This window comes from Bos taurus, chromosome 10 (assembly GCF_002263795.3).
Source record: "Bos taurus isolate L1 Dominette 01449 registration number 42190680 breed Hereford chromosome 10, ARS-UCD2.0, whole genome shotgun sequence".
In the NCBI taxonomy this organism is placed as follows: Eukaryota; Metazoa; Chordata; class Mammalia; order Artiodactyla; family Bovidae; genus Bos; species Bos taurus.
Window position 1 is genome coordinate 91,804,234 of NC_037337.1, and position 25,253 is coordinate 91,829,486.

At 39.5% G+C, this 25,253-nt stretch overlaps 1 protein-coding gene across 11 annotated transcripts in view; it reads right to left on the reverse strand.

Moving 5' to 3' along the window:
• Nucleotides 1–25,253, reverse strand: part of CEP128 (centrosomal protein 128) — a 480,417-nt gene that overhangs the window by 28,604 nt on the left and 426,560 nt on the right. For 9 of the 11 annotated variants that reach the window (XM_059890961.1, XM_059890959.1, XM_059890957.1 and 6 more), the window contains 2 exons: nt 2,954–3,139; nt 1,528–1,605 (listed from right to left, as the gene is read on the reverse strand). In XM_059890961.1, the coding sequence (XP_059746944.1) occupies nt 1,528–1,605; nt 2,954–3,139 (264 nt within the window). The remainder of the gene's footprint in view (nt 1–1,527; nt 1,606–2,953; nt 3,140–25,253) is intronic. The other 2 variants (XM_059890962.1, XM_059890963.1) reach the window with 1 other exon arrangement.

Genomic DNA, 25,253 nt, shown 5'->3' on the forward strand with positions numbered 1-25,253 from the left:
TAAAAATTTCACCATCTTCCTATGGGAGTGTGCATACACATAAGCTAGATTTGTAGATAATTAATAGCCCATATGATGAAAAATAAGAGAGAAATTTGGCAATAGTAGAGAACAACTTTTACATTGTACTTGTGAACATTCTGTTTAATGTAGACCACTGAGGAAAAATGAGCTGTTACCGGAGGTTAAATTTTACATTTGCATACTGGTATAAGACAGGCATCAGTTCCTCAAGTGACAAATGCCAGCTGTTTCTAATACTTTCTCTCTTGCCTGCCCTTCATTCACTTTGATAACTTCTATTATCTAAAGAGAAAAAAGTGGAAAGGACAGGGGTGTAACATATTGCCTCCTTTCCGCATTGGGTCATATAAGGGTGAACAGAAATTGATATCTTCTTGTACATTTTACATAATTCTTTGATAGAGACTGAGATTTAGACTGCAAATATAAAATCAAATCATGAGAAAGAACTGAAACTTTAGTAAAGTATACCAGAAATGCTGGGCTTTATTCTACATGTGATATTCCAAATTTCCACGTGTGTCAGCTCCTTAGATGCCACTGAAAAATGTTCAGTTACTGAACTAGCAAAATACACAGTGAAATTTTAAAACAGTGTAGACCTTGAGAGCTGAATCTCATTAATACCTCCAAGAAATCAATATGGCATGATCTGCCTTATATTTTTTACTTACTATATTCTCAAATATGTTAGAGTTAAGCAGAACCGAAATATAAGTTACATTTGAAAGGCAATGTGAAATGAATGGTTAATGTTTTTCAAAAAGAGACTCTCACCTCTGTTGGTACATACAGAGCCAAAAAATTACAGATCATGAAAACTGTCCACTCCATATGCATCCCCAAGGGGCCATGTGAAGATGCTATCTGGGCTGGACCTTGTTTGGCATGACTGGGCAGCAGGGTTATTTGCTTTGCCTCTCTCCTCTACGAGCAACTTAAAAAAAAATTATAGTAGGTAAACCCACATATGTAATTAACTGACTTCATAAGGAAATCCTTTGTGGTTAGAGTTCTATCAATAAATAGCATTAGATGCAAAATCTAAAACTCTATGTGGATTTGAATCATTATATTGTCATATAGGGATAACCTGTGTACTACTGTATCTCTACGACAAACAGTACTCTGGAAATTTAATGATTTAATAAAAGAAGATAATTCACAAATGAAAACTGCTCATCAAAAAGTTATATATTACCAATGTAATGTATTTTAATTCTTCGATTTTTCTAAATTGTAATTAAAGCTTTAGGGAGCCAAATGAGCTCCTGGTAATAGGGTAAAAGTCTCTCTTTTCCTTTATTGTGCTAACATATAAATTCCATTATTTTCAATCCTGGCTTCACAAATGTCAATAAACTCAGATAAGATTGAGAGCTAAGAGTCTCCAAGCTCTTTGGTTTTCCCTCCCTCCCTACAATTTTCTTTGCACATCAGGAAGATGTCACTTGTTCTCACTCAGATAAAAATACTGAAAGAGACAAGCCAACTCTTTCTCACTCGGAAGCCTTTGAAATCTTCTAGTAGGCTCAGTTTCTCAGGCACAGACTCCAGATGGTCCAAAGCCACTCGGGTACTCTAGAAAAGAAAACAAGGCAAGCAAACATTATAAAAAATTGATCAATACTCTCAGAATCCAACTACTAAAAATTGGCTGTACCACTGGTATAAGCAGTTCAAGCTGTAGATTGAGAGTCAACTAAGAAGAAATAGTATTTCTAATATAAATGTATGTTTTCAAATCAGAAAATAAAAGTTTTAAAGAAGTATATGAGATGCATTTGCAAACTGCCTCCAATACAAAGCTCTTCCTAGATAACTGCTTTCAACTGATACGCTATGAAACTTTCTATAGAGAATTTCATATTAATTTACAAACCTGCTTCAGTGCACATCAGAAATAAATCACAAGGTAATAATGAGAAAAAGATAAATTTGCATTTACTTATCTACAGAGCTCATTAGAGATCCTTACATGTTATCATTGTAAAGAAGAAAAGAGCTCTCAACAATTATTTGAGTTAAAAAGAAAAAGTGCAGTTCTCAAAAGACTTGGAAGAAATATCTGAAATTAAAGATTTCGCCACAGGGACAAAAGGTCCTGTTGATTACAAATCAATAACTTCTACAGTCTTTGATTAGCTAGTCACTGATTTATACATACCAATACAACCACTAAGAGGGAATGACCTGAAAATTATTTCAAAGCCAATATTGAATTAAGAGGTTAAATGTAGAATAACCTTGAGACCAGAGACTGTACCATACACACCTCTGTATTCTAACTCCCGTCACAGGGCAGGCACATAGATAGCTTTTACATTCAAAACGAATTGTAAATATTCAATGAAATTAAAAACAAACCCCACAGCTGTGGCATGGGAAGAAAGGGGCCTGCAAGGACCTGCACGCAAGTTTGCACAGAGCTGTTGAGAAGTTAGTGACCACCCAATGTTACAAGTGTTCCTCCACATCTCCCACATGAACAGACCTGCGCAACAGATTATGAAGGAAAGTGACAAGTGTCCCTTCTGGACCGAGGGAGTTGGGTCTGTGTGCTCCCTCTTCCATCTTAGATCCTGCCGTAAGGACCCTGGAGACCACATGTTCCAGAGGGCAGAACTACAAGACAAAGGAGAGCCGCCCACTACTGGAACTTAACGGGAATGAAAAAGCAACGTGCACAGTGTTAAGCTGTCATGGTTTGTTAGTTACCAATGCACAGCACATAATTTGTTGCAAAAATACCTGAGACTTATATAATCAAACTGTAGGCTAACCAGGTGGTTAGATGGCTTTTTTTTTTTTTTTTACTGGGAGGAGGCTCCATATATGTACAAGAGGGTTTTTTCTCAGGGGGAGTTCAATTTCTTTTGGGAACTAGACAGGGTTAGGAACTGGTGTCATCGTCATCTGATAGACCCACTTTTATTTCCTGTTCGGATCCCTGTCTCACAATGCTGCTGCTCTCTGCCTTCACCTCTAATTCTTCTCCAGAGTATACCCTTATGGCTCCCCGTAAGGTGTGCGGAGAGGTACGGATGGAGACAGTTTGGAGGCTCGAACTCTTTCTTGAAGACACTTCCAATGTCCTTATTTCCACTCTTTCCTTCTGCAATAAAAAAGTACCACCAGCTCAAAAACCTTTCTGAAATTCTACAGGCTGAATAAAATCTGCCTTCCAAAGCTCTCCCCTTGACAGGCATGTTAAGGTCATTTTACCTCTTTATTGTTATGAGTCATTTTGCCCTATCTTCTTTGACTTGGGAGTTATAGATGTCTTCTAGTTATCAATGTGTAAACCACTGTTTCTATTTCTTCATATTTGCATTTTTCTAATGTGATTTTTGAGAGAAGGGTGGAAACATCCTTACTTTGCTTTTTTGAAATTGTTAAGTTGTAAATGCTGTTTCATCACTTTCTTAACTTTTCAAGTTCTACTTAAACTTCCTTTCCAAGTTCCAGTTAAAGGACTTAAGTATTTTGTTCCTTCCCCTTAACTTGTTATCATTGTTAGTCTTTTTGTAGCATGTGCTCAACTTAAACTGCCTGTGTAGGGTGGATTCATCAAAACGACTTTCTTAGACTCACGGACTACAGAGAACGGTCTTGTTTTTGCCAGGGGAGGAGCGGGAAGGGATGGCCTGTAAGTCTGAAGTTAGTAGATGCAGACTATTATACATGGAATTCATAAGCAACAAGGTCCTACTGGACAGCATGGAGAACTCTATTCAGTATCCTGAGATAAATCATAATGGAAAAAATATAAAAAAGACTGTACATACATTTATAGCTGGATCGCAGTATGTTGTACATAAGAAATTAACACAGCATTGCTAATGAACTGTATTTCACTAAAAAAAAAAAAAAATGACATGTTTCTCAGCATAGTCCCTCACATGTAGATTTAGGGGAACTAGTAGTTTTAGCCACCATATATGCTACATTCATTTAAACAGTAAAATTATAGCTTTCCTCAAGAATTTATATTGTCCCTTGAATAGTAAAATACAAATCAATGCCATGGTGATTTTAAAGCATAATTTTATGCATTGGATAAACTCTTCTTCATAAACAATAGCTTTAGTACAACTTGTTGTTTAAAAACTTTCATTTTTTCATCTCATAATTTTTCTCATTCAAAAGTGATGCTCTAAACTTGGGTTAAATATTAATATGTTAAACTCATTGTGATCTTAAAATAAGCAAATAATCTTTTCCCTACTGTAAAACCAGTAGGTTATGTAAATATTTTTGCTTAGAATTTTCAATCAACCAAGTGATGCATGAATAAGGTTTCTTTTTGTTGCATATTTACACGTACTAGTTTATTTTGACTATTCCATTATGTTTGGGTGTACTTATTCAAATGGTGACTTTTTTTGAGTAAACCTTCAATCTTAAAAAAACTGCTTGGCTTCTTCTTACGTACAGTTATTTTTCTACTTCCCTCCCCAACCTCCTGTGTCTCAGTTAACATCTTCATACTTTCTCTTCATCTTTTTCAGTTGTGATTATTTTATATTCCATCTATGGATTGTTTTGCAATATCTCATTCAATATCAGAAATATTTTCTGGTACACGTCTTTCTCTGTATCCTTATATTCTAGTCAATCGATAACACCAAATGTATTATCTAGGTAACACAGAAAAATTCATAAGACTTAGCACACTTTCTGTTCTGCAGGAACTTTTAATTTACTGGAAGGAGAATATGCATATGCAAAAGATGTAAGAATTAAACAAAGAAAAAAATTAACTGCATTTATTTTAAGGAAATTACACGTACAGATGCTGAGATTTTTAAGTCATCTGCAACAATAAGATATGAAGTAATGAAGATAATGAGACCAGGCCTGCAGGCATCTCAGGTCTCATAATTTTACGACTGAGTGGTATTGGGGAGCACATTTGTTTTTTGTCCTTCTCTCTCTCTCTATGCATGTAAGTGGGCTTAAACCTACCACTTTCAAATACAGACTTAAGAGTATGCACATTCAAGTTCGAACTCTATTTTTTGTTTTGTTTTTTAATGTGAGGCTGGCTGGGATTCCGTGATTAGGGTCTTGTCACATTACATGGCATTTCAAGTTTACCTTCCCCCAAAAGTTTACTGTGCTATAGAGACAAGAAGTAATAGCAGATGGGAAGTCTAACCAGGGTTTGTTGGATTTTAGAGATAACATGAGGGCCTACAGCCTGCTAGCTCTTAGGGCAAAACACCTCATGGACAGTCAGGGAAGTTTTTTATTTTTTAAGTTGGTTAATTATTTCTGCCTTACATAGTTGAATGCTTTAAAGAGCACAGACAAGTCTTCTCTGGTAGGATTAAGGAAACAATTTCTCAAGTTTTAATGATGGCACTAGCAAATGACAGGTGCTTAACCTGTCTTTAATTTCCTGAAACCAATTTCCCAGAAAAACTAAATCAGACATTCACAGAGGGGTTTTAAGATTGTTTCTCTTTTGAAAATGTTACAAGATACTAAATTTCATATCAAATTTGAAAACAAACAGAAATTCACAACTAAGACTCCATTTCATAAAGATCAATACAACACAAGGAATATAGTATGTGGTTTAACTCAGAGGCTTAAGAAGCTGGACTTCCACTGGCCCAGGAAGCAAATGATCAATTATACCTACTTCTATGTAGTAGGACAATTAAAAACTGAACTATACAAATGTAATTCAGTTATACAATACAATTCTTAATCCTCATACCATCATATAATGTAGATACTAATGTTATCCCCACTTTGCAGATGAGGCAACTGAGGAGCAAAGTGTAAATTGTTATGTAAACCCAAGTAGTCTATTTTCATGGTAAATCACCAGTTGAAAAGGAGAGCAACCCGAAGCTGTAACAGTATGTGCTTTATGTAAATTCCTAATCCCGTGCTAGCCATCAACTCTTAGCAGCTAGAATTCTGAAGATATGTCCGTGGAGAACCTGAACCCAGGCAGAATTTCATTTGGCCAGTTCTGAAGTGTCTGTGCTTAAGACCACGCATCCGCTACATACACACACACAAGGGGTCGGGACATTCTTTCTGTTGATTAAAGGATGTTAGGTATGAGATTGAGTTTTATGATACTAACATTTCCTTTTCTTTTTTGTAACACCTAACGCTAGTATAACACACAAGCTGCCCACAAGAGATGTTTTAATAAATGTTGGCCGCCTGAAGACAAAGGCAAAGTTACCATGTTCTAATCAACCTACTGAACCCTGGCCTCTACATTAAAAACCTAGAAGCAAAAGTCTGCTGTTTCATTTATTTTCTCTAGACTAAGGGTAAGACCCAATGGTAGAAACACCAGTGAAATTCAGAAATCCTGCCTGTTAAGTCTTCCGGCTTTTGCACCTACAGGCATGTTTAGATATCTGTTGGAAAGGGCCATGAATCAGCTGACAACTGTACTATTCCAAAACCTTCAACACACACAAAACTGCAATGGAGCTGAACAGTTTGTACTGGTGCACAGAGTATTTTTCTTTGGGCGTTCCTCTGCTTCAGACTTCAGGGAAATTGGATAATACAGCGTGACAACATAAGTAGCAGTTATTAGGAACTAGAAAGGAGCTTCACTGCAATTCTTAAGATTCCTGTCTCCCATAGACAAAGCTTACAAAACAGATTTAATAGGTATATTTTAGCAAATGTACTTTTCTTTGTAAAACTCCACGTGTCTATTTTCTTATTAACATATAACCACCACCATTTTCTTATAGGGCTATTGAAATCACATGTTTTGAGGTTCAGATGATAAAGGATATAGTATCTATATTTTTACTTTAAAAACGTGTGTGCACTTCTGAAACTATACAGATATTAGGTAAAAGAGGTTATGAAGCAGTTTATTGGGGTTCAAAAATGCAATGCAGTTTCATTCAGAAAGAGATCCACTGCAAAACTTTTCTTGACAAATGGCTGAAAGGGGTCAAAGGACCTGCGTAAACAAGTTCGAAGGAGAGGAAGACTGAAATCATGAAGAGAAGAGACTGTCTGCCTTTTTCACTTGCAGGGACTCAACCCAGCACAGCTGTATCCACTTCACAGGGTCCTCTTTTCATCCAAACTGTAGGACACTTGTTGGAACCAAGCGAAAAAGTAGCAGAAAATAGGCTGGCAAAGTCATTTTGTAGATATACATCCTTCAAAGAGCCTAGTGCTCAGAGTTGTGTGGACTCCTTGGAATATCAGAGGAGTCCTTTATTTCTAGATTGTGTACTTTTGATACCAAGTGGGACCCTGTGGGACTCCTGAGCACAAGAGCCTCTGAGTCACCCCCATTTCTTAATTATAGAAGATAGGCTTTATTCAGCCTCCAGGAGGCTTCCCTTGTACCTTAGTCAGTAAAGAATCTGTCTGCAATGCAGGAATCTGCTTGTGCTACAGGAGACCCGGGTTCAATTCCTGGGTCTGGAAGATCCCTTGGAGAAGCAAAGAGCAAACCCATTCTGATAATTTCCCCTGGAAAATCCCATGAACAGAGGAGCCTGGCAGGCTACAGTTCACGGGGTCACAAGAGTCGGACGTGACTTGGCAACTTAAACTACCAAACTACTATAACCTTCTCAGTGTTTTAAGGAGCAGGTTCAAACAGTTGCTAATTAGGGAAGGAAGGGGATGCTAAGATATGGAAGTAAAAAGAAACAAAACAAAACAAAAACAAACAAAACAATAGGGCAGCCTTGGGCAAAGTCCAGTTTCCCTCACAAGGGATACCTAACAATGGAGCCGTTTTACAGACACTGAACCCCCCACAAGGCAGTCTGCTGCCCAGACCACTGGGAACCAGAAGGTTGATGATGCTGACTCCTACATACCTCACCACCAACCAATCAGAAGAATGTCCACGAGCTGACCATGTCCTCTTGAATCATTACTGTAAAACTTCTCACTATACCTCCAGGTTGGGACACACAGCTTCGATGGCATTAGCCCGCTGTGGCTTTTCTGGGCCAGGCAAAGCAATAAAGCTCTTCTTTTCTACTTCAGCCAAAACTGTGTGTGTAAGATTTAATTTGATGCCTGGGTACAGAGGCCGGATTCGGCTTCACTTTAACAGAGATTTCAAAATTAGACACCCACTTAGAAATGTTTACATGTGTCTTGGGATTAGAGAGTACACAGGCTCAGTAAAACAAAACATCAGCTTAATGTGGCAATTTAACATCAGTTATTATATTTGATTTAAAACCCAGAACTTTTGTCAGTAACAAATTCTATTTGTCTTCATGTAATAGCATACTAATCAAATGGGGTAGAAGATTTCCTTTAAAAGCACAAATTTATGAAATACGAGAACAGGTAGCATATCTTTACTGGAAAATTTGAAGAAAGAAGATGGTCTAGGTATTTTCCAAATCTCATCCACAATAATTTTTTTCAGTGAAGACCAATAAAAAACTGTCATTCTAGATTATTGCTTTATTTCTAGATATAAATAAATTGAGTTATAGTCAACACACGATCTTAATGTTATCTTAATTTGGGGATTTTTTTTTCCAATAAGAGAACATCAAGAATGAGTCGAAGGAGAAAGGAAGTCAGAAGGAATAAACATCTCTCTTTTCCTTCAGATCCCTTTTTAAATATTTGTTCTTGCCGCATACAAATTTCTCAAGAGACAGATCAGGTGGTCTGGTATCCCCATCTCTTGAAGAATTTTCCAGTCTATTGTGATCCACACAATCAAAGGCTTTGGCATAGTCAATAAAGCAGAAATAGATAGGGCCTAGAGGAGCTATTGGAGAAGGCAATGGCACCCCACTCCAGTATTCTTGCCTGGAAAATCCCATGGGCAGAGGAGCCTGGTGGGCTGCAATCGTGGGGTTGCAAAGAGTCGGATACGACTGAGTGACTTCACTTTCACTTTTCACTTTCATGCACTGGAGAAGGAAATGGCAACCCACTCCAGCGTTCTTGCCTGGAGAATCCCAGGGACAGGGGAGCCTGGTGGGCTGCTGTCTATGGGGTCGCACAGTGTCGGACACAACTGAAGTGACTTAGCAGCAGCAGCAGCAGAGGAGCTATCCCACGTTGAAGGTCAAGAAGGGTGGCGGTGAGGAGATACCCCTTGTCCAAGGTAAGGAGCAGTGGCTGCGCTTTGCTGGAGCAGCCGTGAAGAGATACACCACGCCCAAAGTAAGAGAAACCCAAGTAAGACGGTAGGTGTTCCAAGAGGGCATCAGAGGGCAGACACACTAAAACCATACTCATAGAAAACTAGTCAATCTAATCCCACTAGGACCACAGCCTTGTCTAACTCAATGAAACTAAGCCATGCCGGTGGGGCAACCCAAGATGGGCGGGTCATGGTGGAGAGATCTGACAGAATGTGGTCCACTGGAGAAGGGAATGGCAAACCACTTCAGTATTCTTGCCTTGAGAACCCCATGAACAGTATGAAAAGCAAAATGATAGGATACTGAAAGAGGAACTCCCCAGGTCAGTAGCTGCCCAATATGCTACTGGAGATCAGTGGAGAAATAACTCCAGAAAGAATGAAGGGATGGAGCCAAAGCAAAAAGAACACCCAGCTGTGGATGTGACTGGTGATAGAAGCAAGGTCCGATGATGTAAAGAGCAATATTGCATAGGAACCTGGAATGTCAGGTCCATGAATCAAGGCAAATTGGAAGTGGTCAAACAAGAGATGGCAAGAGTGAATGTCGACATTCTAGGAATCAGCGAACTAAAATGGACTGGAATGGGTGAATTTAACTCAGATGACCATTATATCTACTACTGTGGGCAGGAATCCCTCAGAAGAAATAGAGTAGCCATCATGGTCAACAAAAGAGTCTGAAATGCAGTACTTGGATGCAATCTCAAAAACGACAGAATGATCTCTGTTCGTTTCCAAGGCAAACCATTCAATATCACAGTAATCCAAGCCTATGCCCCAACCAGTAACACTGAAGAAGCTGAAGTTGAATGGTTCTATGAAGACCTACAAGACCTTGTAGAACTAACACCCAAAAAAGATGTCCTTTTCATTATAGGGGACTGGAATGCAAAAGTAAGAAGTCAAGAAACACCTGGACTAACAGGCAAATTTGGCCTTGGAATACGGAATGAAGCGGGGCAAAGACTAATAGCGTTTTGCCAAGAAAATACACTGGTCATAACAAACACCCTCTTCCAACAACACAAGAGAAGACTCTACACATGGACATCACCAGATGGTCAACACCAAAATCAGATTGATTATATTCTTTGCAGCCAAAGATGGAGAAGTTCTATACAGTCAGCAAAAACAAGACCAGGAGCTGACTGTGGGTCAGATCATGAACTCATTATTGCCAAATTCAGACTTAAATTGAAGAAAGTAGGGAAAACCACTAGACCATTCAGGTATGACCTAAATCAAATCCCTTATGATTATACAGTGGAAGTGAGAAATAGATTTAAGGGCCTAGATCTGATAGATAGAGTGCCTGATGAACTATGGATGGAGGTTTGTGACACTGTACTGGAGACAGGGATCAAGACCATCCCCATGGAAAAGAAATGCAAAAAAGCAAAACGGCTGTCTGGGGAGGCCTTAAAAATAGCTGTGAAAAGAAGAGAAGTGAAAAGCAAAGGAGAAAAGGAAAGATTTAAGCATCTGAATGCAGAGTTCCAAAGAATAGCAAGGAGAGATAAGAAAGCCTTCTTCAGCTATCAATGCAAAGAAATAGAGGAAAACAACATTTTGGGAAAGACCTGAGATCTCTTTAATAAAATTAGAGATACCAAGGGAACATTTCATGCAAAGATGGGCTCGACAAAGGACAGAAATGGTATGGACCTAACAGAAGCAGAAGATATTAAGAAGAGGTGGCAAGAATACACAGAAGAACTATACAAAAAAGATCATCACGACCCAGATAATCACGATGGTGTGATCACTGACCTAGAGCCAGACATCCTGGAATGTGAAGTCAAGTGGGCCTTAGAAAGCATCACTACGAACAAAGCTAGTGGAGGTGATGGAATTTCAGTTGAGCTATTCCAATCCTGCAAGATGATGCTGTGAAAGTGCTGCACTCAATATGCCAGCAAATTTGGAAACCTCAGCAGTGGCCACAGGAATGGAAAAGGTCAGTTTTCATTCCAATCCCAAAGAAAGGCAATGCCAAAGAATGCTCAAACTACCGCACAATTGCACTCATCTCACACACTAGTAAAGTAATGTTCAAAATTCTCCAAGCCAGGCTTCAGCAATATGTGAACCATGAACTTCCTGATGTTCAAGCTGGTTTTAGAAAAGGCAGAGGAACCAGAGATCAAATTGCCAACATCTGCTGGATCATGGAAAAAGCAAGACAGTATCTAGGTTAGTCATCGCCTAAGAGAAAACACACTAATCACCCCTTCCTCCAGACAGGCCATAAATTTTTCTGTATCTATCAGAGTGTAACCTTGGGTTTATTGATTATTGGCTAATTGTTTGACTGTTTGAGCACATGAGCACATAGCACGTGAATGATGGGGTTATTGGGATTGTATTTTCCTTGGTTGATGTAAATCTCAAGGAATTTGGAGTGGTGGGTTCAGACACGTACACATGGGGTATAAAAGATTTTCACAAATGCTGGTTGGGGTCCTTGGCTAAGAGGAGACTCTGCCTTCAGCCCGCCGGTGTAATAAACTGTACTCCACTATCTGCATTGTCCTTCTGAGTGAGTTTGTTTTCTGAAACTCGTGGCTACAACAATGGGACCAGATGCCATGATCTTAGTTTTCTGAATGTTGAGCTTTAAGGCAACTTTTTCACTCTCCTCTTTCACTTTCATCAAAAGGCTTTTTAGTTCCTCTTCACTTTCTGTCATAAGGGTGGTATCATTTGCATATCTGAGGTTATTGATATTTCTCCTTGCAATCTTGATTCCAGCTTGTGCTTCTTCCAGCCCAGCGTTTCTCATGATGTACTCTGCATAGAAGTTAAATAAACAGGGTGACAATATACAGCCTTGACGTACTCCTTTTCCTATTTGGAACTAGCCTGTTGTTCCATGTCCAGTTCTAACTGTTGCTTCCTGACCTGCATATAGGTTTCTCAAAAGGCAGGTCAGGTGCTCTGGTATGCCCATCTCTTTCAGAATTTTCCACAGTTTATTGGGATCCACACAGTCAAATGCTTTGGCATAGTCAATCAAGCAGAAATAGATGTTTTTCTGGAACTCTCTTGCTTTTTCCACAATCCAGCAGATGTTGGCAATTTGATCTCTGGTTCCTCTGCCTTTTCTAAAACCAGCTTGAACATCTGGAAGTTCATGGTTCATGTATTGCTGAAGCCTGGCTTGGAGAATTTTGAGCATTACTTTACGAGTGTGTGAGATGAGTGCAATTGTGCTGTAGTTTGAGCATTCTTTGGCATTGCCTTTCTTTGGGATTGGAATGAAAACTGACCTTTTCCAATCCTGTAGCCACTGCTGAGTTTTCCAAATTTGATGGAAAACAAAAGAGTCTGAAATGCAGTACTTGGATACAATCTCAAAAATGACAGAACGATCTGTTCATTTCCAAGGCAAACCATTCAATATCACCGTAATCCAAGCCTATGCCCCAACCAGTAATGCTGAAGAAGCTGAAGTTGAATGGTTCTATGAAGACCTACAAGACCTTGTAGAACTAACACCCAAAAAAGATGTCCTTTTCATTATAGGGGACTGGAATGCAAAAGTAGGAAGTCAAGAAACACCTGGACTAACAGGCAAATTTGGCCTTGGAGTATGGAATGAAGCAAGGCAAAGGCTAATAGAGTTTTGCCAAGAGAACGCACTGGTCATAGCAAACACCCTCTTCCAACAACACAAGAGAAGACTACACATGGACATCACCAGATGGTCAACACCAAAATCAGATTGATTATATTCTTTGCAGCCAAAGATGGAGAAGCTCTATACAGTCAGCAAAAACAAGACTGGGAGCTGACTGTGGGTCAGATCATGAACTCATTATTGCCAAATTCAGACTTAAATTGAAGAAAGTAGGGGAAACCACTAGACCATTCAGGTATGACCTAAATCAAATCCCTAATGATTATACAATGGAAGTGAGAAATAGATTTAAGGGACTAGATCTAATAGAGTGCCTGATGAACTATGGACGGAGGTTTGTGATAGTGTACAGGAGGCAGGGATATAGACCATCCCCATGGAAAATAAATGCAAAAAAGCAACACGGCTGTCTGAGGAGGCCTTACAATTAGCTGTGAAAAGAAGAGAAGTGAAAAGCAAAGAAGAAAGGAAAGATACAAGTTTTGAATGCAGAGTTCCAAAGAATAGCAAGGAGAGATAAGAAAGCCTTCCTCAGTGATCAATGCAAAGAAATAGAGGAAAACAACAGAATGGGAAAGACTAGAGATCTCTTCAAGAAAATTAGAGATACCAAGGGAAAACTGTCAAGGACTTTCTAAATAGCAAGTATTAAAACAAACAAACAAAAAAAGGCGATTCTGTGAAGTACTGTCAGCTGCAGCATTCTCAAATGGAGAAAAGGAGGTCAGGGACAATCTAATATAACAGCTAGTAAAAATCAGTCAACAGAGTACAAAGCAGAAACAAGGCAAAATTAATTAATTAAAACTACATCCAGCATTTAGAAAGATATTTACTGTTCTACAGACATCATCCAAAACATAAGAGTAATGGGAGTGGAGTGGCACATAAGCGACATTTGTGCGTACTGTGCCCTCGGGGCGGGGCGGGGGGTGTTCCCTCCGGTCTCCTTATCTGGTTAATACCCCCGCCCCCAACAATATGAGCATTTTCAAGCATATAGGAAATCTGGAAGAAATTTACAGAGATCACCCAAATACCGATCACCTAGATTCTACTATTAACACTGTGTTATATTTGCCTTATTACATGTTAATCCATCTGTCCTTCCCAACATCTATCCATTAACCCAATTTATTTTTTGGGTTATGAAGTAAATTGTGTACATTATTACCCTTTACCCCAAAGCCTTCAGCATGCATATAATTAACTCCACTTGAATATGTTTAATGTAAAATTTACATTATTTAGTATTGAAGAGAATAAATCTTAAATGAACAGGTGAACTGTGATTATCTTCCATCCCTTGCTCAGGGAAGCTGCCCGTGCCTTCATTGATTCCGTCAAACAAGCTCTCCGGTACGTCATGAGCCTTTCCTTTGCAGCACTCCTCTGAGTACTAACGTTACACCTGTTTGTGTGGTTAGCTGACCAAGGTTTGCGTGGACACTGGGCAGTCAGCCTCACAGGTGGGGGATGCCTTCTCATTGTTCCCCACCGTTCCCCCAGTACCTCACCCGGTGTTTCCACAGAAAGGTATTCAGAAGGCATTTGTATCTGAAGGGATGAATGCCCCTTATACAATGAAGGGGAGGCTTATAACCATTTATTCCACCTGAATTCCTAAAGGCTAGTCTATAGTGGACGCTGTTCTACAGGTGAGCTGAGTGAGAGCCTAAGATGAGGCCAAAGAAGCGTGTGGCAAGATCTTAGAGTCTACGAGGCCACAGTGAAGTCTTTCCATTTAATTCTGAATGAGACAGAAGGTCTTCTGAGGGTTTTGAGCAGAGGGGTGTGTGTGTTAGTTATTCAGTCATGTCCGACTCTTTGCAACCCCAAGAACTGTAGCCCTCCAGGCTCTTCTGTCCATGGGATTCTCCAGGCAAGAATGCTGGAGTGGGTTGCCATTTCCTTCTCCAAGCAGAGGGTAACATGCTCCAAACGGAACCTCTGATACTGTTGGCAGACTGCGGGCCCCTCAGCACCAAGCAAGGGAAGAACAAGTGGAGTCTGGGAGCATCGTGTGAAGGGGGTGAGGCACCTCACTCCCCAGGTCAGGGACCTGCTGGGCAGTGGAAACTCTCAGACCCCTCCTCAGGGATGCAATGTGGGTGGAGATTCCTGAGAAATTTACTAGGAGAATTCACTGAATCCCCAGAAGGCCATACCAAAGGCTCTCGATTTACCCCAAACACTCTTACATCTCAAGAACATGCACTCTGACCATAAACTTCTGAAAATGTCCTAAGTTCACAAAATGGCTTCTGTTGTAATGCTAGGTTATTTAGACTAATTAGATAATATTTTTATTCATACTAGCCTTCCACTTGAGGACAGCCAGGCACAGTGGAAAAGATCACTGATAAGCAATGAGGAGATACAAAGCTCTATCTCAGGTTTGCCACTGTCAGTTGTATGAACCTGGGAAAATTGTTTAACCCGTGGGCCTCAGTTTTAAAGTCAAGAAAATGGGAAAGTGAGATCTAACAATCTCTAAGAACTTTTCTAGCTCTAGATTTAGTCTGCTATTGCTTCCCTTTCTTCCCATAGTAGGTGGAGAGCTTAAAAGGTTGGAAAGAGTGTGAAGAATGGTTTTATATAAAGAGAAAGTAAAATAAGGAGAAAACCATATAGGGATTACTGTTTCCTTAAAAATATCTGTGGGGTGGAAAAACCTCATTCTTCTGTAGCAGAAAGCAAAGCTAATGATTGCATGAAGAAAACAGGAAGAAAGACATCTTTATGTTCTTGTGGTTTGCCCCATCAAATTATCACTCCAAATATTTGTCATTTTATATTTTTAGAACAGATACTACCGAAAGCAGGCAAAGAGCTTGTTTTTTTTTTTTTTCCTTTGTTCATTTTGTAACTGTCCTAACTAAAAAAAAAAAAAAATTAAAACCAAAGAAAGACTTTACAGTTTTCCCCTCATCTAGATGCTGCTAATTAGCTTCTGGTTCTATTACCATAAATGTTATTCCATATTTTTCCATCTGCAAAAGTTTCTGTGTGATCATGACTTTGCACACTGTAGACGAAAAATGTCACCTGCCATTCTGGTAAATAACAAATGCAATCTGCCATCGGCCACTGCAACCAGCTCCAGTGGAGTGCCCTAAGGGGAGTTCAGGATAGAGATGGATAGGACACTGGCCCTAGATAGCTAAGACACATGTCTAAGGAATAACTTCAAGGAACCCACACTCATGCCTCTTCCCATACATAGCAAATCACCAAAATAATTAACTTGAGATGTTTGCGTTTGTGTGTGTGTGTGTGTGTGAGTGTGTGAGTGTGTGTGTGTGTGTGTGTGTGTGTGTGTGTGATTAGTGGCAATCTTTTGATGTTTGACTACATTTCTTTTTCAGCAAAAATTTCTATATGTCAATATCCTGGCTTCCTCAGAGCTGAGGGGCCTATATTCCGGTGATATAGTTCCCAGTTCAGTTCAGTCGCTCAGTCGTGTCCAACTCTTTGTGACCCCATGTTCCACAGCACTCCAGGCCTCCCTGTCCATCACCAACTCCCAGAGTTTACCCAAACTCACGTCCACTGAGTCAGTGATGCCATCTAACCATCTCATCCTCTGTCGTCCCCTTCTCCTCCTGCCCTCAATCTTTCCCAGCATAGGGGTCTTTTCCGATGAGTCAACTCTTTGCATCAGGTGGCAAAAATATTGGAGTTTCAGCCTCAATATCAGTCCTTCCAATGAACACTCAGGACTGATCTCCTTTAGGATGGACTGGTTGGATCTCCTTGCTGTCCAAGGGACTCTCAAGAGTCTTCTTCAACACCACAGTTCAAAACCATCAATTCTTCGGCACTCAGCTTTCTTCACAGTCCAACTCTCACATCCATACATGACCACTGGAAAAACCATAGCCTTGACTAGACGGACCTTTGTTGGCAAAGTAATGTCCCTGTTTTTTAATAAGATCACCAAAGAAAACATAATTCTCAAGGGTTGTGCACTTTGTTTTTGCTTTTTCCAGTTGACAAAAGGAAGGCCCATCTGTCTGGAATATTCTCTACACACTGCTGAAGTTAGGTCATGGATTCTCCTTTTGCAAGACTTGACTTGGTCACCTTCTCTAGCATGGCAGTTGGAAGCATGGGCTCTCGAGCAGTCTGAGTGAAACCGTGGTTTAGTTTCTTACTGGCCATGGGCGCCTATGGAAGTTCCTGACCCATGTCCACTGGAACCGTTTCTTCATCTTTCAACAGCTATAATAAGAACCCTCATAGTGCAGGACTATTTTAAGGGTCAAATATATTAACACACGTTAAGTACTTAGAATGGGGAGAGGCACTAGTCGCAGTGGGGGTGGGAGGTCTGGAGAGGTGGGGTCCTGAGCAGAGAAGCCTTTTGTCGCCCGCATTTCTTGTTGGCAAGACTCCAGCTTCCACGACCTTCCCTGCACACCCTTAATCCTGTCAGCTACTCCACCCCTGAAGTACTGTTATCAAAGTCCTCATCAGATGCTCCCAGGCAGAGACACACAGATGTGGGGGGATGAACCTGCTACGTCCCGTTTTGCCTGGCAAAACGATGAAGCTATCTTTCTCTACTTCACCTGAAGCTCCATCTCTGAGATTTGATTTGGCACTGGTGCAGAGAGGCCGCGCTTTCAGCATCAATCAGTTCAGTTCAGGTCAGTCGCTCAGTTGTGTCCGACTCTGCGACCCCATGAACCACAGCACACCAGGCCTCCCTGTCCATCACCGACTCCCAGAGTTAACCCAAACTCATGTCCATTGAGTCAGTGATGCCATCCAACCCTCTCATCCTTTGTCTCCCCTTCTCCTCCCACCTTCAATCTTTCCCAGCATCATGGTCTTTCAAATGAGTCAGTTCTTTGCATCAGGTGGCCAAAGTATTGGATATCAAGTATTGGCCAAAGTATCAGCATCAATGGTAAGTACTCAGGGAGCTCTCTGATGACCCAGATGGGTGGGGTGGGGGTGGATGTGAGGGAGGAAGGTCCAAGAGGGAAGGGCTATATGTATACAGACTGATTCACTTCAGGGGACAGCAGAGACTAATGCAACATTGTGAAGCAATTATATTTCAATTAAAAAAAAACACTAGTTATTGTTACAATGATAATACTAGTTATTATCCTGTGGACATCTCTAACGTGTGGCTTAGGTGCTCATCCTCAGCACTTCCTATGCACACACATGCCTCCTATCACCTGTCCAATTCTTTCCTAACTGAGTGTTTATTTGTCCTTTTCAGTAGACAGCAAATTTCTTAAAGGCTTATATTCTTCTCTTGAGAATCCCCTGGACAGCAAGGAGATCAAAACAGTCAATCCTAAAGGAAATCATCCTGAATATTCATTGGAAGGACTGATGTTGAAGCTGAAACTCCAATACTTTGGCCACCTGATGTGAAGAACTGACTCAATGGAAAAGACCCTGATGCTGGGAATGATTGAAGGCAGGTGGAGAAGGGGACAACAGAGGATCAGATGGTTGGATGGCATCACTGACTCAATGGACATGAGTTTAAGCAAGCCCTGGCAGATGGTGAAGAACAGGGAAGCCTGGTATATTGCAGTTCATGGGGCTGCAAAGAGTTGTACATGACTTAGCAACCACACAACAACAAATACTCTTCCTTATATTTCCAGTGCTGAATATTTGCTATTGTACACAACAGATTTTAGTTTTATGAGGGGGGATTGGACATCTCAGCACAAAGATGAATACAGACTCATTCATAACTTATAAATGGGAATATATTTATAGCACACATTATTTTTTTAAATACAACTTAAAATCTGACTTTCTGAAGGACAGAGACTATTTTTACACAGACTCAAAATTAAAAAGAAGAAGAAGAAGAATGATGTACAGTAAAGTTGAGTTAAATGGTCCAGACAGTTAAAGAAAAGAAGATGAGAATAAAATCTTCTGTGGACCTAGTAAGATCTTAATAAGGAAATGTAGGATGTCAACAGCAACCTGTCTCCCCTGGATGAGCTGACAGGGCTTGTCTCAAGAGGCCATGATGACCCTGAATGCCGGCAGATTCTGAGAAAAGCTAATCATTTCCCTGACCGATACCAAGCCCTCACCCCAAGGCCTCAACACATGTTAAGGCAGGCAATCACATTTGCTTCTTCCATATTTAATACAGAGCAGAGGGTCCTGATAGGGAACACTGATAAGGGATGATAATTGCTCTGGCTGAGGTAGGGTCCAGGCTAATTTACTTAAAAGCTCCTTGGTGAGGTGAACATAATTAATCTTCGCTGTTCTCAAAGTAAAGGGTTATTTTCTTTCAAAGAGATGTGTCCCCCACTCCCCCAACCCGGTGTTCTAAAAAAGAATGACAAAACAAATTAATCATTTTCCATTAGTCCCCACACAGCACTTGGATGTTGAAAGCACATGTGAACAGTTAATCCTCCTATATGGATGAGTTTCTGGTGACAGGCAGATCAGATCTAAATAGAAATCAGGCAAAGTATTTTATTTTTATCATTATGGCTTTGCAACTTAATTCTTTGAATTATAAAAGTAACTGAGATCAACTCTGCCTATACTTCTAAAGTTTGCTTTCATAATTAATCCTTTTCTGAACACTTCGAAATACTCTTTTGGATCTTGTACAAAGCATTTCCCTGGCCAACTGCTGCCAAAGCAGACAGAAGCAAAGAGTATATAGAATATTTTTAACTATCGAAAATTCAACAGAACTCCCTCTTAAGCAGACCCACCTGCCCGGCCACACTTAAAGTACCAATAATTTGAAGTGACAGCAATACATTTTGGCAGACAGCTCACCTAAACCAGTAATGTTAAAGGTGAATTCTAAGTATGTTTGAGATGTTCTGTGAAGGTATGGCCTGAATGGCTGAACAGAAGAAGGGCAAGAGAGGAGGACAGTATATGTGAACAAAAGTATACATTTTTAAACAAATTCTTCTAGTTGCTGAATTTTCAAACCTGAGCTGACTAAGATGGACCACAAAAGCCAGGGGGCATAAAATAGCTGATAATATTATTTGACGAGCAAATTTATCTGACATTTGCCACAAACAATTGTTTTCCTGAAACTTCAATTGCTAGAAAGTTTTTTTTTTTTTTTTTTCTTTTTTCCCAATGAAAGCCATGCATTCATTCAACTGGCCAACAATGAAGCTTTGTGGCCTGGTGGTTAGTATGAAAAGGAGTTGGTCCTGCCAAAACAATTTGAAATTTTGAACTTGGGCTCCTTCCCCTCACTTCTTTTTTAACAGGCTCAACTAAAATGAACGAGTTCTGCAACCTTTACTAGACACATTAAAAAAACAAGACAAAACAAAACAAAAAAACAGCAAAAAAAAAAAAAAAAATCCAGGAAACAAAGTAGGCAAAACCACATGACTTTGGACATTTAAAGTAAGTTGTAAAAACTTAGGAAACATGCAATAATCTGGAAATTAGGCAGGACTTCACAACATTTATTTATATAGGAATTTGAAAGAATATCCAGTCTTCCCTTTATCTGATAGTGTTTACTAAGTATTGGGCTGGCCAAAAAGTTTGTTTGGGTTTTCCATAAGGTGTTGAAGAAAACGCCAAATAGATTTTTGGCTAGCCCAACTATGTACAACTCGAACTATAACAGACTTCACTACGCCAGACTTCATTCTGCTAACGCTGACTAGATTTAGTTCAAGAATATGCTTTTGGTTCCTGAATGAAAATAAATGAGAGCAATAGAGAGAAAATATTTATGATTTTTCATTCACTGCCTTTTTCCATTAAATTGGAAATTTTTAAGTAGAGGGATCATACCTTATTCACTATTCTTTAAATCTACATAGTAGCTACACAGTGACTATTTATTGAATTTGGTGTTGCAATTGCTTCTCAGACATCCAGTAACCACATATATGCAACGATACTTTTAAAAGTTGCTAGTGTGAAAGACTAGATAATTTATATTTGATTTGGGAATGATTCCATATCCTGTCAAGTGTACATGGGTGTGTCAGGAGTTCTGGAACACACTCTTCTTACAATTAGGAAGTTGTAACAGTAACATCAATTACATGAGATGGAACCCCTGCTTCGGGAGAGAGGAGTCTTAGCCAGTGGGCCACCAGGGAAGCCCCTGGAGCTCTACTTAAAGATGAAGGAACAAAAAAAAAGATGTAGGGTCTCTCCCTCTTAAACTTACAGGGGTCCACTGCTTTGAAGGAATGTTCTGGAGATGCAAACAAGATGTCTATTGATAGTGAAACTGGGTGTATTAAATTTAAGGTAATATCGCTTGAAGTCAGCTGCAATTTGCACACTGTGGGAACCACAGGAGATTCACTTTTAACAAAAACAAACAAGCAAACAGAAAACAAAGAAACAGGAAGATGGGAATACAGAACGGCAGCTTGTTCCCAGATCCCGGAACACAACAAGGTACTTGAGCTTAATCTTTAGCTTATTAGTAATAATTAGTCATCACCAAGTACAATTCAGACCCCATGGGTGAAGTTTTTAAAAAAAGTTTAACTACTTGATAAATAATTTAGAGAACCAAAACAGTAAAAAATGTTATAGAAACTTCAGTAAGATGTTAAGCATGTTACATGTTCTCTTGATTTTGAAGGTATGAATGCAATGGACTACTGAATAAATGTCATTCATGGTTCTGAAAGATACCCATCTTGTAAATACTGATTCCAAATTTCAAATATGCTTCTAATGAGTTCTATTTTACCATTACTTCTGGTTTGTTCTCTTACACTTTCTTCCTCAAAACACAATACTTCTGAAAATATAAGTTTCTAATTTTTAGAAGGTTGATAATGCAGTCTTTACTAGATAACTGTAGACATTTTCATTTTTTAGATTTATAAGCATCAGTCAGAATGATCAACCCAACAATGATTTTCATTTCTATATTATCTTTTCCTTCTCATCACATTTTTATACAACCTGCTTTCAGTATCTGCCCATTTATGAGCCACAGGAAGTAAATTATGTTGCACAAACATAACTAAAGACGAAAGTGTACTGTCATACATTCTTTCAGCAAATGTTCCTGTTACAAAATACTGCATGATGAAGTCCATCGTGTCGAATAACTAACTGGATTAAGAGTGCCCTGTTTCCTTTTTGTCCTTAGAAACTATAGTGTTCATGCATTGATTCCTAAGTTTGCAAAACAAAATCATATAGGATATTATCATTTGAAGACTCATAATCTGACTTTTGTTTATAGAGTCAATTTCACCATCATTAGGATCTAGAATGCTGCTGTCTGTCCCTTTAATCTTCTGATTCATCTAATAGCTGTGAAATATCTTCCTCTGTCAGCTTCTTCATTTGCTCTTTTTGGAGGAAATAAGAAATTCTGAATTCTCTATCTGCATCCAATAAAATGATAATAACCATAAGGAAAAAGACTATAAAACTTCTTCTTGAAAGATAACACAGTATTTTGATGGAAGGTACTTCTCTAGGACATTGCTACAGATCTTATGATGGCTTTTGTCCCAGCATAGCTTTTCAAGAATGTTTGTATAGCAAACAGACTTGGAAAATGAGACAGTGTCTTCCTCTTAGGCAAAGGTTGGGTAGAATTTCTTTTCTTTCAGTCACTAATTTATGTGAAACTCTTTGTGACCCCATGGACTGCAGCCTGCTAGGCTCCTCTGTCCATGGGATTCTCTAGGCGAGAATGCTGGAGTCAGTTGCTCCTTCCTTCTCCAAGAATTTCTTGTAGCTCCTTTTATAAGACTGGGGTGACATAAGCTCAGGGTTCCTCAGCTATAACACAAATTCACTGCATGAGCAAGCCCACTGGACCCGTCTGAGGGACTGGAGATGCAAAGGGAATTGATTCAAACATGCAGCTCATGGGCCAGCTGTGCTGTAATCAGGTCCTTAGTCTCGTGTCTACTTTCAGCATCCATGAAAGTGCAGCTGGCTAAGGTGGTAACTGGTGAGAAGGGTAAGATTCTCAGACTCTTCAATTCATGATATACTTTTGACAACAAAATAAGAAAACTGAATCGTCATGCAATAGTGCCAGTTTAGGTCACTTATTGCAACATCCTTCTACATGATCATATTATTCCTCCATTTTCATATGATTTTGGTCTCTTCTAGCAGAGTGGGGAACAACTGACAAGTAACAATAAAATAATTTCTAGGATGATGAGAAAGGAAAATGTTTCAAGAAAATAAGATCATCAAGATTCATTATGTATCTTAAATTTATATGCATGTGTGCTCAGTCATTCAGTCGTGTCTGACTCTTTGTGACCCCGTGGACTGTAGCCCACCAGGCTCCTCTGTCTATGGAACTTCCTAGGCAAAAATGCTGCAGTGGGTCGCTATGCCCTCCTTCAAGGAGTCAAACCCGAATCTCCTGTGTCTCCTGCATTGTGGGCAGATTCGTTACTGCTGAGCCACTGGGGAAGCTTTCTTAGCTTTATAATAGGCTCCAACCGACTCATATGGTATTTGCAAGAAAGAATGAAGTTTTTCTATTTAAAAATAAGGAAAATTTCTCTTTGTGCTTTGTAAGATATTTTAAAAGAAAAAACTCAGTTCTTACCAAAAGAAATCAATAGACCAAGATTGGATCCAACTGACCCTAACAGTATTATCAAAGATTAATCTACCCTTGGCAAATTCTTTGCCTTTTACCATCACCTCTCAGAATCCTCTTCATTCCTTTAGTGCCAAATTTCTCCTTCCTGAGATGGGAGCCTTTGTAAACTGCTTATGTGGAGTCTGATATGAAGTCTGGTAGTTCACGAAGTACTTGTCCTATGCTGCCTTATAAGATAAACCATGGTTTATACTCAGTCCTTTATGTGGGTTAGCTGATGGTCATTTATCGAATGGAAAAATGAATGAAAGAAATGAGTGAATGGCCAAATGAGTGTGACGTTATAGAGCAGGGACTAACCTAAAGGTAGGAAAGAGGAGAAATAAGAAGAAAGATGAGGGAGGAAGGTAATTTACATATTTTAGTCAATAAGCCGAAAGCAAACTGACAATTTGCTCAACATACTGATTTACAAAACAACATATTTGCTTTTAAACTCTTTATATAGTTTCCAAACATACTGTTTTGCAAATTGGCTGATTTATTAACATTTACTAAAATTAGAGAATTAATCATTTGGTAAACTCATGACTGGGCAAATGTGTCCCTGAAGTTAGGCCCAAGAAAGTTATACTTTAGTAAGAAGCTAAAAGTAAGCACTTTATATCCTTGGAAAATTAACAAAAAATAATGTTTGAGAAAGAACCTCACAACTATTGTTTTAGTAGATTGGAAATAATATGTGGTAGGCAAAGAACTGGATGAAGCACAAGCTGGAATCAAGATTTCTGGGAGAAATATTAATAACCTCAGATATGCAGATGACACCACCTTAATGGCAGAAAGTCAAGAGAAATTAAAGAGCCTCTTTGATGAAGGTGAAAGAGGAGAGTGAAAAAGCTGGCTTAAAAGTCAACTAAGTTTTAAGATCATGGCATCCAGTCCCATCACTTCATGGCAAATAGAAGGGCAAACAATGGAAACAGTGACAAATTTTATTTTCTTGGGCTCCAGAATCACTGTGGATGGTAACTGCAGCCATGAAATTAAAAGATGTTTGCTCTTTGGAAGAAAAGCTATGACCAACCTAGACAGTGTATTAAAAAGCAGAGACATTACTTTGCCTACAAAGGTCCGTCTAGTCAAAGCTATGTTTTTTCCAGTAGTCATGTATGGATGTGAGAGCCAGACAATACAAAAGGCTGACTGCCAAAGAATTGATGCCTTTGAACTGTGGTGTTGGAGAAGACTCTTGAGAATCCCTCTGACACCAAGGAAATCAAACCAGTCCATCTTAAAGGAAATCAACCCTGAATATACATTGAAAGGACTGATGCTGAAGCTGAAGTTCCAATGTTTTGGCCACCTAATGCAAAGAGTTGACTCATTGGTAAAGATCCTGATGCTGGGAAAGATTGAAAGCAGAAGGGACGACAGGTGAGATGGTTGGATGGCATTATCGACTCTATGGACATGAGTTTGAGCAAGCTCCAGGAAATGGTGAAGGACAGGGAAGCCAGGAGTGCTCAGTCCATGAGGTTGTAAAGAGTGAGCGACTGAACAACAACAAGGCACAGAACACATGATGGTGTGGGTAGAAAAGACATGAAATTAACTCAGTGGAAATTAACAGGACTACATCCAACAGATGTGAAGGCAGAAGAAGACCAGACCTAAAGAGCACGTGGCAGATGGCTCAGGTCAGTAATTCTCACCCATGACTGCCCACTGGAATCATCCGAGGAACTTTAAAAACTACTGGGTCCTATCCCAGGCCAACAGAATCTGGAGGCAGGAATGAGTTGAACTAAAATTATTAAATAAGAACTATAAATCTAAATTTCCCAGATGCTAAACTTGAAATAATTACACTGAATTTTGGAAGTAAAATG